Source organism: Kogia breviceps, chromosome 10 (genome assembly GCF_026419965.1).
Source record: "Kogia breviceps isolate mKogBre1 chromosome 10, mKogBre1 haplotype 1, whole genome shotgun sequence".
Classification (NCBI taxonomy): Eukaryota; Metazoa; Chordata; class Mammalia; order Artiodactyla; family Physeteridae; genus Kogia; species Kogia breviceps.
The window spans coordinates 51,849,447-51,865,389 of NC_081319.1; the positions used below are offsets into that span (position 1 = coordinate 51,849,447).

At 37.6% G+C, this 15,943-nt stretch overlaps 1 protein-coding gene across 3 annotated transcripts in view; it reads right to left on the minus strand.

The window, feature by feature from the left end:
• Positions 1–15,943, minus strand: part of PDCD6IP (programmed cell death 6 interacting protein) — a 59,916-nt gene that overhangs the window by 40,872 nt on the left and 3,101 nt on the right. For all 3 annotated transcript variants that reach the window (XR_010835011.1, XM_059077315.2, XM_059077314.2), the window contains exons 2-4: positions 8,896–8,950; positions 7,362–7,431; positions 739–866 (exon numbers count right to left, since the gene is read on the minus strand). Coding sequence is in view for 2 of the 3 variants with exons in the window: in XM_059077315.2 (XP_058933298.1) it covers positions 739–866; positions 7,362–7,431; positions 8,896–8,950 (253 nt within the window). In the remaining variant the exon portion in view is untranslated. The remainder of the gene's footprint in view (positions 1–738; positions 867–7,361; positions 7,432–8,895; positions 8,951–15,943) is intronic.

Sequence of the window (15,943 nt, forward strand, 5' to 3'; positions counted from 1 at the left end):
GTCTCCTTGTCTGTAAAATGAAAATGGCATTATATAACATGCATTAAAAAGTTTATGTGAACATCAACATACTCTGTAAATTATAAAGGAATATAAAACATGAAAACATAATTATAGATATCACTTAACAATAATCACTTACTGTTTTTTAAATTGAAACAAAAAAGAAAAGCTGAGTAAATAACATACTGCCACCAAATAATATGCCATATTAGTAAATGACTGTATCTAAAATCTAAATTTAGCTAACTTAAGAACATTACACATCTGACCACATTTAACTATGACCTCTCCTCAAGCTCAGAGTTAAAATTTTCTTGCCAAGAGGTCTTAATTTTTGTGACACTGGTAAAATTTTTAGTGTGTCTCTCTAAGAAAAATTATGTAAAAATAATGTACAAATATCTTAAATGAGGTCATTTATTTAAAAGGGACTTGCCAAGGATTTCACCTCAAAACATTTAATCACTTGTTCTCCCAACATCTACTGAGCCTTTATTATGTGCCAGGCACTGTGCTAGGTGCTGGGTATACAATGTTGAGGAAAAACAGAGCTGGGTCCACAACTAAGTAGTTTATCTAAGGGCTTCAAAAATATGTATCAATTCATTAAAAAGTACATTATATTTCAAGAAAGCATCTGTGTATAAAGAAACATTTATAAACCTAAATGCAAATTATTTTCAATTTAATCCAACTTCGCGTTGATGGTTCTGTAGTAACTACTGTTCTGCGTACCTGATAATGCTTAGCAGCGATTTTCAATCCTTCATCATTATCCAGGTTCTGTTCCGCTGCAATCTGGCTAGCTAAGGCTGCACAATTGAACAACACACAGCTCTTTTCATATCCTAGGCTTGCAAGAGCTGTAAAAAATTGAGAAGGAAAAATTTATCAGATTATTTTTGTTCTAAAGAAAATGAATGTTTCGAAGAGAAATACTAGGGCCTCTATCCCACTGGCTCACACGAAAACAAGTTTCCAGACCTGTTTTCTAACCCATAATACCATTCCCATATTCCTAGCTGCCGTGCCAGGCATCTATTTCCACAACAATATTCTCATCACCTAAAACTCAAGGATCAATAAATTAATCTTTCCTTCCCTTTACGTCCACACTGCTATTAGTCAGATTCAAACTGAAAAGTCATTCAAGTCATTTCAAATTCAATTAGAATAAATTCTTTCCATTTTTCCATCACCTCTCTCAAAATGATATCTTCCCATGACATTCAAACCAGTTCCTCACTACTACAAACCTATGCCAATGCAAGCACCTCCTAGCGTAAAGGAGTGAGACATGGAAGGCCAGCTAATACATCTCTCAGAGGTAGAGAAGATTATATGGTTAAAATACAATTCTAACCAAGAATCTACACACCTCACATCCACTGGGATAGCTACTATCAAACAAAATGGAAAATAACAGTTGTTGGCAGGCATGTGAAGAAATTAGGACCACTGTGTACTGTTGGTGGGAATGTAAAATGTTGCAGCCATGTAGAAAACAGTATGGAGGTCCCTCAAAAAATTAGAAATAAAATTACTAGATAATCCAACAATTCCACTTCCGGGCATAAACCCAAAAGAACTGAAAGCAGGGTCTCAGTCTCAGAGATATTTGTACACCCATGTTTGTAACAGAATTATTCATAATAGCCAAAAGGTGGAAGTAACTCAAGTGTCCACTGATTCATGAACAGAAACAAAATGTGGTGTGCACTTATAAGGGAATATTAGCTTTAAAAAGGAAGGAAATCGGGTCTCATGCTACAACATGGATGAACCTTGAGGACATTATACTAAGTGAAGCAAGCTAGTCACAAAAAGACAAACACTGTATGATCCCACCCATATAAGGTGTCTAAAGTAGGCAAACTCACAGAAACAGAAAGTAGAATGGTGGTTACCAAGTACTGGGGAAAGGGTGAAAAGGGGAGTTGTTGTTTAAAGGGTACAGAGTTTCAGATTTGCAAGATCAAAAAGTTCCGGAGATCTGTTTCACAACAATGTGAATATACGTTAACACCTCTGAACTGTACACTTAATATTGGTTAAGACAGGGAATTCTCTGGCAGTCCAGTGATTAGGACTCGGCGCTTTCACTGCTGGGGCTCAGGTTTGATCCCGGGTTGGGGAATTAAGATCCTGCAAGCCATGTGGTGTGGCCAAAAAAAAATAAAGAATTTTTAAAAATTGGTTAAGATAGTAAATTTTAGGTTATGGGGTTTTTTTAACCACAAAAAAATTTTAAAAAAAGAACAAATTCAACCATAGTGACATTCAAGGTCTTACATTATGTGCCAGGTATTGAACACCAACCAAAATAATCAGAAGGCTTCTTACAAAAAATACTGAACAAACCATCTAGGAAAATCGGAACAACACTACAGCTGTGTGTTTCTGCCACACAATAGTGCCATAAAGTAACACCCTCCTTGTTATGTAGCATTTTAGTAGTCTCCCTTGTAATTACGGTCAGCTTTTAGCTTGCCTCCAACCTAATTCTAGCCTCCTCACCATAAAGTAAAGCAGACATACACACCAGCTACTCTAACCTACTTTCTTAAATAAATGTATTAAAAATCTAGAATAACCAGGATGAGTACAACATGCAGCAAAATAAAGATCAAGGTGAACTGAAAATCTGAGCCCAGAGTAAACAATTCCAATAATAGAAAACATTTCAAAGATCCACATTAACATCCTTAAAGAGATTCAAAGATGGTACATCCATAAACAAGTACAGGATGTGATTTAAAAAGGAACAATCCATGAATAAGAAAAAGCTCTTGGAAATTAAAAACTTGATTGCTAAAAGTTTTTCAAAAGAAAGGTTAAAAAATATCTAGGCAGCCCATAAAGAGAAAACAAAATGAAATGTGTAAAAGTTATGAGTGAGTAGCTCAGAACAACTAACGTCAGTTAATACAGCATTCTGAACAGAAAAGAGGAAAAAATGAAGAAGAAATTGCCGAAGAAATGTATGAAAACTTCCCAGGGCTGAAGGGAGATAATGAGTCTTCAAACCGAAAGGGCCAACAATAAAATGCCATACCCCAAATGAAAGCCAATTAGGTCTTTTGAGATTTCTAACCATGAAGTATAAAGAGAAAATTGTAAAATTCTTCCCAAAAAAAGAGGAACAGGTCACCTACAAAAGAATAATCAGCAGACTTTTCATCAGTAACACTGGATAGTAAAAGGCAAGGGAACAATGCCTTCAGGTTCTGAAGAAATATGATTCTAATTAATTCAACATATATTAAAGCCAGTATGGCTAAAAAAGGGGGGGAACAAGGGACTAAATGGGAAGCAATGATGTCAGGGAGGTAAGAGAGCCAACTTTGCTGTAAAGCTTTAGCTTTTACTCTGAGTAAGGCAAGAAGTCAACAGAGTTTTGAACAGAGACACATTCAGCCCACCGGGTGGACAACAGACTGGGGGGAAGCAGCACTGGTGGAGGCCAGAGATTAGGACAGGTAGCTGCTGCAATAGGTGCGAGGGTTGATGGTGGCCCTGACCAGAACGGCATGAGCAGAGGTTCTGAGAAGTGACTAGATTTTTAATATCTTTCAAATGAAAATCTGATAGGATTTGCTGATGAATTCACTGAATGTAGGGAATGAAGTGAAACAATGTCAAGAGTGACTCCAAGGTTTCTGACCTAAGCAGAATTTCAAACCAAATTCATGTGAGGGCAAAATACAGACATTTCCACAAAGAAGAGATTCAGAAATTTGACCTTTTCCGAGAAAGTTACTTAAGAGTATATTCCAGCAAAAGAGGAAGACACAATATCCAGAAAACAATGGCTCTAAACTAAGGGATAACAGTTATACAGCAGATTTAGATAGCAAACAGTCCAGATTCAAGCAAGAAAACAGATGAGGCCAAAGGGAACAGAAGAGTCACTCAGGAAAAGGTGAGTCCAGAGAGATAAATAATAAGACCGAGAGTTTGGAAAGTCTTGAGAATATGATAAAAGCACTGAACGTGTGTGGTGGTGGAGCAATTAGAACTTCTAAAAACATACACATATGCACACAGAGCCATACAAGAAAGTCACAGTCTAAATATGAAGCAACTCATCCAGCATATATGACAGAGTCAGTGGACTTAAAGAAGAATGAAATATATTCCAAGCCACAGATAAAAGTAAACTTTTTATATATAAGATATATATGCCAGCCTATTACATTTCCTATAAACATTATCATCCTAGGCAGTTGTCTGTCATTTTATTTTGACAATTTCTCATGTATAAGAGATTTTGTGAAAACTTTTTCTTGTAATTAAAACTTTTTTCCTTTATGATTTCTTCTATCACATCTAAACTTAAATCAGGGGTTTTTTAAAAATAAATGTTCAACTCTCCTTTCTTCAAAGAGTTCTTTTTTCTTAATATTGAACTTCATTCTTGTTTTTTTACCTGAGCTCTTCTTTTTCATTAAGTTTTTCAAAATGACAACAGCTTGATTATAAAAATAGTTGTTCTAAAATTCAAACAATTGTTTAAACACACACACACACAAAGAAAATAAATTAAAAATCACTCAATATCCTCCCAGAGTTACCCACTAATTTTTGGCGAGTATCTTGACAAATAAGTACATACATGTTCACATACCCAATTTTTCACAAATAGTACACTATACCATATTCAGGGTGCCTGGAATGCACAACTCCAGGAAGCAGCAATCACCCTGGTTTCCATACAAAAGGTGTTCCAAAGAGACCAGCTCTGGGGCCCCAAGTTACATCAATTCAAGGCAGCAGCACTCACCTGTAACAGGCCTTTCATTGGATATTCAATGGACACAGATGTACATGTCAACAAATATATATTTGCATTATCATTCTTAATATTCTAAATTACACAATATTCTAATGAATGGGCAGCCTGTGCTTTATTTAACCAAAACATTAGTGATGGACATTTAATTCCCAATATTTGCTACTAGAAATGCCTTGATGATCTACCTCCTGCTTTACTTATGCTCTCAATTTTTGTGTGTCCCAATTCCTCTAGGACCTCAGTTCATCAACTTAAACTATCTCACTTAAGTGTCTCCTGGTTCTCCTGCTACCTGCTCCTTATTCTCAGCCAAACAACTTGCTTGTCACAACAGCACTAGAAGTCCTTTTCTTGACCTTGCCTCCCTCACAGCATAACGCTCCCTTTGTCCCCAATTCTTTACTGTATATTTTCTGAAGTGAGCAACCCACACATGCGGCTTGCACTTCCTCACTTCCAGTCCACTTCTCAACGTGACGCAATCTGACTTCAGCATGCCCCTAGTGACACTTTTTTCTCTGCCAAATCCAGTGAATTCTACAACCTTCTATTTCTTGACCTCCGCCACAATGACTCTGTCAATGACATTTCAACATCAGAGTCACCTGAAGTTATTTTCAAAGATATCAATTCCAGCAGCCCACCCTGAAATGTCCTATCACATCTGGCATCCTGTATCTTTGTCTGTAAAGATATAATCTGTATTTCTAACATTCTCCCCAGGTAACTGTAACATGAAGCCAGGTTTGGGAACCACTGGACACAATCTCTGAAACTCTTCCGGCATTCAATCCCATTGTCTCTATTTTACCCTGGTTCCTCTGAGATCTGAAAGTCTTTTCTCAGCCTCATTCCCAGGAACCTCTTCTTCTCATTCCCCTGAACGTTGTATTCCCTAGCTTGGCTTTCATATTTTTCCCCATCTACAATCTACCAGAGGAGATAAATTTATTATCATTTAATGAAAATTGTTCCCAAATCTACATCTCGACCTCTTTTGCGCTTTAAATATATTATTTCTAAATGCCAAAGAGAAACTTCTACCCAGATATAACACAGAAAAGTCAAATTCAACCTGTCTATTGAAAGGAATAATTAGCCACAGGTCAAGCCAAGTTAGAAACCTTAGAGTCAAACATCAACTCCTACTCTTTCTTCTGACAGCCAGCCAGCAGATCCATCAGTTTCATCTCTGAACCCTCTCTCAAACCCATCCCTTCCTTGACCCACATACAGTACACTAGTCAAATCTCTTCATCTCTCACCAGTCTAACTGGTCTGTTTCTCTCTAGTCTCTGGACTTAGGCTTTCTGGAGTTACATCTGGCTTCATCAAATCTTTGCCATATGATCTTGGAAAGTCACTTAATCTTTCTAAACCAGTTTGTGCAACTGGTGATAACAGTGCCTTTCCTCATTGGGCTGAGAAGGAATTTACTAAGATAATATGTGTAAAAGCCCCTTCCACAGTGCCCGGGTGGAATAAGCTATAAACGTGTAAGACGGAAGAGCACAAATTCACAGTACACTTGCAGCTCTTCACAATCTACTCTCCAATGTCTTCACCCTCCATAATCCCCAATTCACCTAAGGTTTCAAGCCTTAACAATAATTATATCAACACCTCTGTGCTTTGTGACCACCTAGAGGGGTCGGATAGGGAGGGTGGGAGGGAGGGTGACGCAAGAGGGAAGAGATATGGGAACATATGTATATGTATAACTGATTTACTTTGTTGTAAAGGAGAAACTAACACACTATTGTAAAACAGTTATACTCCAATAAAGATGTTAAAAAAATTTTTTTTAATTTTTTTAAAAACCAATAATTATATCAATATGTATTATATATAGTAACATACTATATGACATTGTTATATAATATTATATAGTATATATTCTATGATGCATACACATTATATATATGTATTTCATATGTAATATAATACTCATATTATTGATTGTAGCTAATAGTTATTGAGCCTTGTTCTAAGGACTTTACACATATTCACTCATTTAATCCACAGAAGAACCCAATGAAATAAACAGTACTTCACAGTACTATTCCCCACTTCACAGAGGAGAAAGTTAACACACAGAAAGATTAACGTGATGAGCTGGTAGATCAAAAAGACTTGTGACTTTCAATTATGATATTCTACCTGTAATGTTATTTTCTACCTGGAGAAATCAAACTCATCTCTCAAGGCCTCACTCAAACATCACTTGCATTCAAACAGGCAGAATTAACTACTTCCTCATCTATGCTCCCGGAAGTTTGTTCACAGACTAACCTACTCTCTACAATATTTTAGAATGATAGCTACCTTCCCAACCTGACTGAGTACAACTATCTTATTCATTTTTAAAACTAGGAGAGTGGCAAGGTGTAGGCGCTCTACAAATATTTGGAAATTTCATTAAAAGTTGAAGTTAAAAAGAAAATAAAACATAAAAATTTTTATTATTTACAAAGAGTCATCAGGAGAGCAATTTTAGAAACCTAAAACAATACAAAGTATTTAGAACAAAGTTCCTATCATTTTTTATTTAAAAATTACATACCCAATTTTACAGATCCTCCAAAAAGTGAACCTTTATCAAAAGCATCCTTCCAGGTAAATGTCAAGCAGATCTTGATAAAAAGAGGAAAAAAAGAAAAGAAATTCATGTTATCTTCCTGGATCTCATTAAATATTAAGTCTCTTTCAAAGAAAAATCCACAGTGAAGAAAAGGACAAAAGCTTCAACCCATCTAAAATACTATCTTCTCTAACCAACCAATTCCTTTTCCTTTTTGTGGACCATAAAATTTTCTTTTTTGAAAGTAAGATACTGGCATAGGATATTTCAAATGGTCATTCTGCCTCAGTAACTGAATACATATTGCCTTCTTCAGAAAACACAATCTTACTCATCTTTACAAACACACAATGGCTTGAACAGAACAGATACATAATAAACGATCATCAAATAAGCCAAGTGAAGTAAAGGCAACAAAGTAAGCTCTACAGGTTTCCCAGAAGATAAAATTTAAAACTATTCCATGATGACAAAAGTAGGAGAATGGTTACCTTTCCAGGATAAAATGAGACAATATTTTACTTCTTGATCTGGGTGGTGGTTATACATATATATTCACTTTCTGAAGATTCAAGCTATACACATGATACTGTTCACTTTTATGTATGTATGTTGTACACGAATAAAAACTTTACTTAATTAAAAACTGCATCTCACTCTACTCTAAAATATTCCACACATGAAGGTTAAAAAGAACTTGGCCTCTTTCAAATTATGTATTGCAATCCAATACAAAATTTTTCAATTCTAGATTAGAGAAATTTTCAATACACACAAAACTAGAGAGAATAACACAAGGAACTCCCACACACCCATCAGCAGTTTTAGCCTTTTGCCCTTCTTAGTTCATCTACCCTCACTTCCCAACCCCAACCCCACTACACACATACTTTTTCTCCTGGAGTATTTTAAAGCAAATCTCACCATATTATTTGACTTGTAAAAACTTTAGCACAAGAATTTTTAAAGTATTTTGTATAAACTATTTTAAAATTTAGAAATGCCACACAAATTAAAAACTTTTAACAAGTCTCCCAAATAAAACTGTTAGAAATCATCAGCATTTTCAATATCTAGCCTTTAAGAGAAAGTAAAATTGACATTCTTGTAGTGTAACATGCAAATATAACTTGTGCAAATAATTTTTAAAGCACATAAAATGAGATTAGTACTTCCTGAATCATACAGTTTCCCTCTTTATTCTGTAAAAACCAAAGGAAAGGGCACCACAGATTATATTAGTCAAAAGATCCTATTGATTAAAAACTGCAAGAAAAAAAATGCAGTCCAATGCACTAAATGAGCCCAGAAGTGATTGAGGAATGGCATGAATAGAATTGCCAAGAGACTCTTTACAATGGGCTTAAAAGTTTCTAATTTGTATTTTTAAAGACTCATAAAAACCTAGGGATAGTGAAGAGGCACCATTTATTTTAATAAAATACCATGGGTAGGAGGAAATGAGTGATTTACCATTATCATGTAACTTTAAAACAAATTAAAATTAATGACTTACCTGGTTTTCAGAAAATGGAAATTTGGGTTCAATGGAACAGATCTGATCATAGTATCTAAAAAACAGAGCAAATTTGTTTATTTTTGTTTTTGTTTCCCCTGAGGAGACATATTCAAAAAAATATTACAGACTCATGTCAAACAGCGTACTATGTCTTCTTATAGAAGTTTTATGGTTTCAAGTCTTACATTTAAAAGTCTTTAATCCATTTTGAATTTATTATTGTGCATGGTGTGAGAAAGTAGTCCAGTTTTCCCAACACCATTTATTGAAGAGGCTGTCTTTTCCTTACTGCATAGGAGATTGAGTTACAAATATGGAATGTACAATGTGGGGAATACGGTCAATAATTATGTAATATCTTTGTATAGTGATAGATGGCATCTAGACTTGTGGTGATTATTTTGAAATATACCAAAATATCAAATCACTATGTTGTGTGACAGAAACTAACATAGTGTTGTAGGTCAATTATATTCCAAAAACAAACATAGAAACAGAGATCAGATGTGTGGTTACCAGAGGTGGGAGGCTGAGGGGAGTGGGAAATGGATGAAGGCAGTCAAAAGGTACAAACTTCCAGTTACAAGATAAATAAGTACTAGGGATTGTCAAGTACAACATGATAAATATAATGAACACTGCTGTGTGTTCTATATGAAAGTTAAGAGAGTAAATCCTAAGAGTTCTCGTCACAAGGAAAAGAATTTTTGTTCTATTTCTTTAATATTGTATCTACATGAGATAATGGATACTCACTAAACTTATTGTGGTCATCATTTCATGATGCATATAAATCAAACCATTATGCTGTACACTTTAAACTTATACAGTGTTATGTGTCAATTATATCTCAATAAAACAGGAAGAAAAAAGAACCATAAAAAATAATTTATTAATTAAATATAAAAACCAGTCAAAATTTAAAATTACCAAAGCTAAATATTACACACACTTATGTAAATACAACTGGAGTATACTAAAATTATGTGTGTCAACGTTGAGTGGCCCACAAATCAGATTTCAATCAGCCATTTTAAATTTAACTAACGTAGTCTTTTTTTACATTTATTTATTTGGTTGCACCGGGTCTTAGCTGCGGCATGCATGTGGGATCTAGTTCCCTGACCAGGGATCGAACCCAGGCCCCCTGCATTGGGAGCGCAGCACCTTATCCACTGCGCCACCAGGGAAGTCCCACGCAGTCTTTTAATGTGTAAACCTGTATCTAAAATGCATGCAGGGCTTCCCTGGTGGCGCAGTGGTTGAGAGCCCGCCTGCCGATGCAGGGGACACGGGTTCGTGCCCTGGTCCGGGAAGATCCCACATGCTGCAGAGCAGCTGGCCCCATGAGCCATGGCCGCTGAGCCTGAGCGTCCGGAGTCTGTGCTCCGCAACGGGAGAGGCCACAGCAGTAAGAGACCCGTGTACCGCAAAATAAATAAATAAATAAATAAAATGCATGCAATGAAAAAACTGTCAACAAAAACTCTTACCACCAAAGAAAAATACTTATCAACTATTATTGGCTAAAAGCAAACTAATATATGCCTAGGTAACCAATGTATACCTTAAAATACTATTTCTTATTAAGATAACTTTATATCCATTGGGCAGATTAACACCTCTGGTAAACTACTGATTAAAAACAGGTTTACCAACTTTCCCATATGATTTGGGTATGTCCTCTCCTGTCCATCTCCACCACTGCTACAGTCAACACTTCCACTCTCCCTTGAAAGTAAACTAATCCAAAAGTTCCCTAGCCAGTTGCCCTGTCTCCTCTTCTCCTTTCTCATTCTCTTCAATGTGATCTCCACACAGCAGACAGAATGATTATCAAACATGAGGCAGTCTTCCCCTATCAGGCAGACCTCTGAGCTAGCCAGGGGGTTGGGGGGGTGTCCAAGGCCAAGCTTTCTAACGGGCCTGTAATCTTTCTTCCTTCCCTTATCACCTCCCTGCTCCTGCACCCCCATCACCATGGCTCTCTGCAATTGTTATTTCTGAGGCCAAGTTTTCCAGAGGGGTGGAGCAACATGTCAGAGATCAAGTTTGGGGCTGCCATGGCCACAAGTTTGGTTACGCAGAGGAAGAATTGAGCAATTAGGTAAATACAATGAAGATAATGGGAGTCAGCCTTCTAACTACCAGAGAAAGGAGTTACAAACATGGGAAGGTAGACAGCTAGAAGAAACGCTGGCTTTGGATTGGAACTGGAGGTAACAATGTGAACTCATTTTTTAATACAATGTAATACAGATACAAAAAGAGGTATAAATGTGTGTGTGTATTTCCTAAGTGTATATGCTGAGAGGTCCTAGAAGCAATAATACTTAAGTAGCAATAAGCACACATAGAGGCCAGATAAATAGTACTATGCATTAAACGGAGCCAGTCCTTAGAGAAATTACTGCCTCCATGGCTGCGACTGAGAAAATTTAAGCGCCAAGCCTAAAATATCTAGCTATGCTAGGAAGTTAAGGACTCAAAAAATGATGAGGATATGTCAGAAGAACACAGGAACTAGCTTTAAGCAGCTCCTACTAGCCAAGTCCAGAATAATTCAAATAAATAACAAATCATAACCCATTGAGGAAAATAAGAACACCATTCTAAAGTAAACAAAACAAACAGGTGAATAAGGAAAGCTCTACCCTACTGTACAATGCCAACTAATAAATCTACAAGAAACAATGAAGTGAGAAAAGTCACCATTTGGCATCTTTCATAATATAATATCTGATTCAGGTAAAAATCATTAATGGAAGCTAAATCACGAAAGTTTGATGGAAATACGATATTACAAAGTACCTCCCCACAAAATACTAATTAGTATAACTTATTAATTGTAAGGCCAAAAAATCTGGCAGACAGCATCTTAACAAAGTGATAAAAGTTAAACATTATCAGCAATGGCACAAATCAACCTCGTGTTTTTCCTAATATGCACTAAAAGAACACAGCATCACTTGGGTGGTACTAGAGCCCCAAAATGCATAAAACACACGAAAACATGAGGCAAGCCCTTACTGAGGGACATTCTACAAAGTAAGTAGCCTGTACTCTTCAAAAATGCCAACATCGTGAACTACAAGGAAAAACTGAGGAACTATTCCAGATTGAAGGAGACTAAAAAGGCAATTAGGGGGCTTCCCTGGTGGCGCAGTGGTTGAGAGTCCGCCTGACGATGCAGGGGACACGGGTTTGTGCCCCGGTCCGGGAAGATCCCACATGCTGCGGAGCAGCTAGGCCTGTGAGCCATGGCCGCTGAGCCTGTGCGTCCGGAGCCTGTGCTCCACAAAGGGAGAGGCCACAACAGTGAGAGGCCCGCGTAACGCAAAAAAAAAAAAGAGAGAGAGAGAGTAACACAAGCTAATCCATTTTCACAGTCACCCTGGCTGCTATGCAGAAAACTGACTCACAGGTGTGCCAGGGCAGAAGTAGAGACAAGTCAGGAAGCTATTGGAGTAATCCAGTAAACAGATGATCCACGGTGGTGGCAGAAATGATAGAGGCACTCAATCTCACTCCTTTTCTAAATTAGTTCCCCTCTCCATTTATAATCTTAGGCCCCTGAATTTTTCCTTCACAGAACTTACCACAGTTGGTAATATATTTATTTGCGGGACTTTGTTTAATGTCTTTTCTCTCAAAGGATTGTATCAGAAACTGGGTCTATTTGCTCAGTTTCATTGCTAGCTCCAAACAAATGAATCAGTAAAATGCAAAGTTTTTAAAAAGCAACTTTTTTTAATCTCTGAAATGTAAAACCTGAGATTCTCTGTTTTGGGAATAAACAGGAGCTACCAAAGAACGTGTTCATAAGGAGAGACTAGCAAGTACCAAGACCCTGAGGCAACAATGTGCAAGGAGGCCGACAGGGCTATAGAGCAGGGACTGGCACACTTGTTCTGAAAACGGCTATTCTAGGCTTTGTCCAAAAAAAAGGCAAAATCAAGGATAAAATGTAGGTACTTGTTATAACAAGAGAGAAAACTCCTGCCCTGCCCTGTGCTCTTTTTACCTGGGTAGGGCCATCTCTGATGGTGCGTACACTAAGTACACAGTTATCTAATTGCCAGTAGCTGGAGACTTCTCCAAGGGAAGAGGATCCAGTCTGGTGGCAAGAAGCCCAGGGGAGGGAGGTGAGTAGTGGCTAATACAGTCCGTTTTACTCTCTGCCCCAGTGACACTCAAATATCGGCACGCCCTTCTCTCCTGCCAGAGTCTAGCCATCTCAACTTGGGCGGCTGGTACAGCTGGCAGGAGAGAGGGCAATTTGCTGGGTCACCAAGTTCCCATGCGAAATTACACCCTTCACTGCCAAGCCATTGCCAAGCAGAAAACCCAACGTGTAGGGCACCTGAGCAAGCCCTGGGCAGCAGTGAGGCATGGCTACTGGCCAGAGAGGCAAACACTTGGAATAAAGGGGAGGATGGTGCAGAGGGGAGCACCCCACCTAGCTCTCCAAGGCTCACAACACTAGAGTGGTGCCCTGGACCATACAAAAACAGACAGCTGGGCAGGCCTCTGCTCTACAGACAGCAAGGAAGGAAGTAGTAGGAGATGAAGCTACTTGCTCTGCAAGTGAATCAGGAAAAAAAAGGAGGGCTAAAGAGAATGTACTAAAATTTTATACCTACCCTATTTACTCCAAAGCTTTTGGGGTCAACTCTCAAATCTTATGTGGGGTAACAGTGCATGTATATCCTACATTTAAATGACTAGGAAGATACGCAATGGAATCTTCAAAGTAAAATAGCTGTCTTAAGACAGGTTATATAATATGAAATTTAAGTATGAAAAAATGAAATATAAGTACTGTACAACAGTCATTGGAAATCAATAATATCTGACTTCATAATATGGAGTAAACTCCAACAAAGAGACCAACTAATGCTTTTCAAAAGAAAACAGCCATTGCTAACTGTAGGTACCACAGGGAAAATGCTGTTCTACAGTACGAAGTACAGTAAGCTATTCTTTCAATATAATTCCACCACATACGACCCCTCATAGTTCAGCCTAATTCTCAGCTATCAAAGCTCTCTAGAGAGGGAACAAGAGCAGAAAAAGAGACTCTACCACACCCCTCTCTTTATCATTTAAATATGCTTTACTCAATCAGCAGATTCTATCCCAGGGTATACCTCTAACAAATTAGACCTAGGCTGCAAGTTTTCCACAAGTGGGGAGAGGGAAAGCCAGTATGCTACACCAGAGTACTGGTGTAGCAAAAAAAAAAAAAAAAAAAGAATCTGTACCGTTAAAGATTTTATTTTAAAAATAAGTTTAAAAAAATTAATTAACTATAAAATCCTAAACATAAAAAGGTAAGTCAGGGCTTCCCTGGTGGCGCAGTGGTTAAGAATCTGCTTGCCAATGCAGGGGATACGGGTTCGTGCCCTGGTCCAGGAAGATCCCACATGCCGCGAGCGGCTAGGCCCATGAGCCATGGCCGCTGAGCCTGCGCGTCCGGAGCCTGTGCTCCGAAACGGGAGAGGCCACAACAGTGAGAGACCCGCGTACTGCAAAAAAAAAAAAAAAGGTAGGTCAGACAACCTTGAGTTTGAATCCCAACTCCACTAACTCTTAGCTGTGTGACTGAATGCAAGTTACTCAACCTCTCTAAACCCTTCCTAAAGTGAGGGCAAAACCTCATTTAATTTAAGCATGAGAGACAAATGATACAATATATACTCAAAGCTTAAAATATTGCCTGGACACACTGCACATGTTGGAAAAACGGTAGCTACAGACTCTTACTTTACAACTATTCATAAGTGTTTTACATGTTCTCCAGTATTTCATAAAACTCACTTTAGAGCACATATCTAAGAACTCAACGTTTAAAATCTCATGGGGGAAAAAAAAAGGAAATGAATATATTTCTTTTAATATACCAGTGATAGGTACAGGACAAATTCCCATTATAAATTCTAGTTTTAAAGTTTTTTTTAGGGGGAAGGTATGAAGACGGAGAACAACCAATCTACCTTAGGCAAAGTGATACTGCAATGAAAATTCACGTAACCCATCCAGCTCCAGCCAGCACTGAGGGCTGGGCAACTCCCAGCCCACCAACCAGAGACAGAAACAGAGCTGGACCAGATATTGATCAGAGTTAACAGATGCCTCCTGAACCTTATTTTCACACTTCTTTCTTTGCCCAATTTACCTCATGAAGAATCACTAATGAAGCACTACTGCAGCAGAGTATGGCAGAAAGTAAATAGTCAGGGAGTCAAGAAGTCAAGATCTTAGTCTAACTCTACCACAAAGCTAGCTGCGTGGCTTAAACCTCCGTGTGCAGAAGATTCTGAGAGAAGATTCTCTCTAGGGTTACAAAGAATGAAGAAAGTCCTGACAAGCTATTTTATTTATTAAACATTAGGAAAGTCAGAACACAGAAAAGCAGAGATTTTAAATTTTCCTTTAAATTTTCAAGTTTATTCATTTATGCAGAATAAAATTACTGAGCCAATTTATGGTCTGGCTACTACAGATATTCCTTGAGACCAAGGGTCAGGTATTATATATCTTTATATTCCCCACACTATTTTATTAACAAATTGTAGCAACGTCATTAGGGTTAATATTATCTCAATATCTTCAGCAACAATCAGAATGTAAGCAACAGCTTGAGAAACAGGAATATTTTCTTTCTTGATCTGTAAAACACTAGTGCTGGGATAAAATTTCAGATATTATGAAACTAATTCCATCAACTTTATTTTACAAATGAAAAAGATACTACCATAATGCAGCAAACTAAATATTAACCCACAAAAAAGGGACACACAAATTTAGAAATTTTACAAAATCTATATAAAGGACTCTTGAGTTAAAGAAAACTAAAATTACAAACTATTAAAAAATGTCAACAAGAATACTACATACCAGGGACTTCCCTGGAGGCTCAGTGGTTAAGAATACACCTGCCAACGCAGGGTATACAGGTTCGAGCCCTGCTCCGGGAAGATACCACATGCCACGGAGCAACTAAGTCCATGCACCACAACTACTGAACCTATGCTCTAGAGCC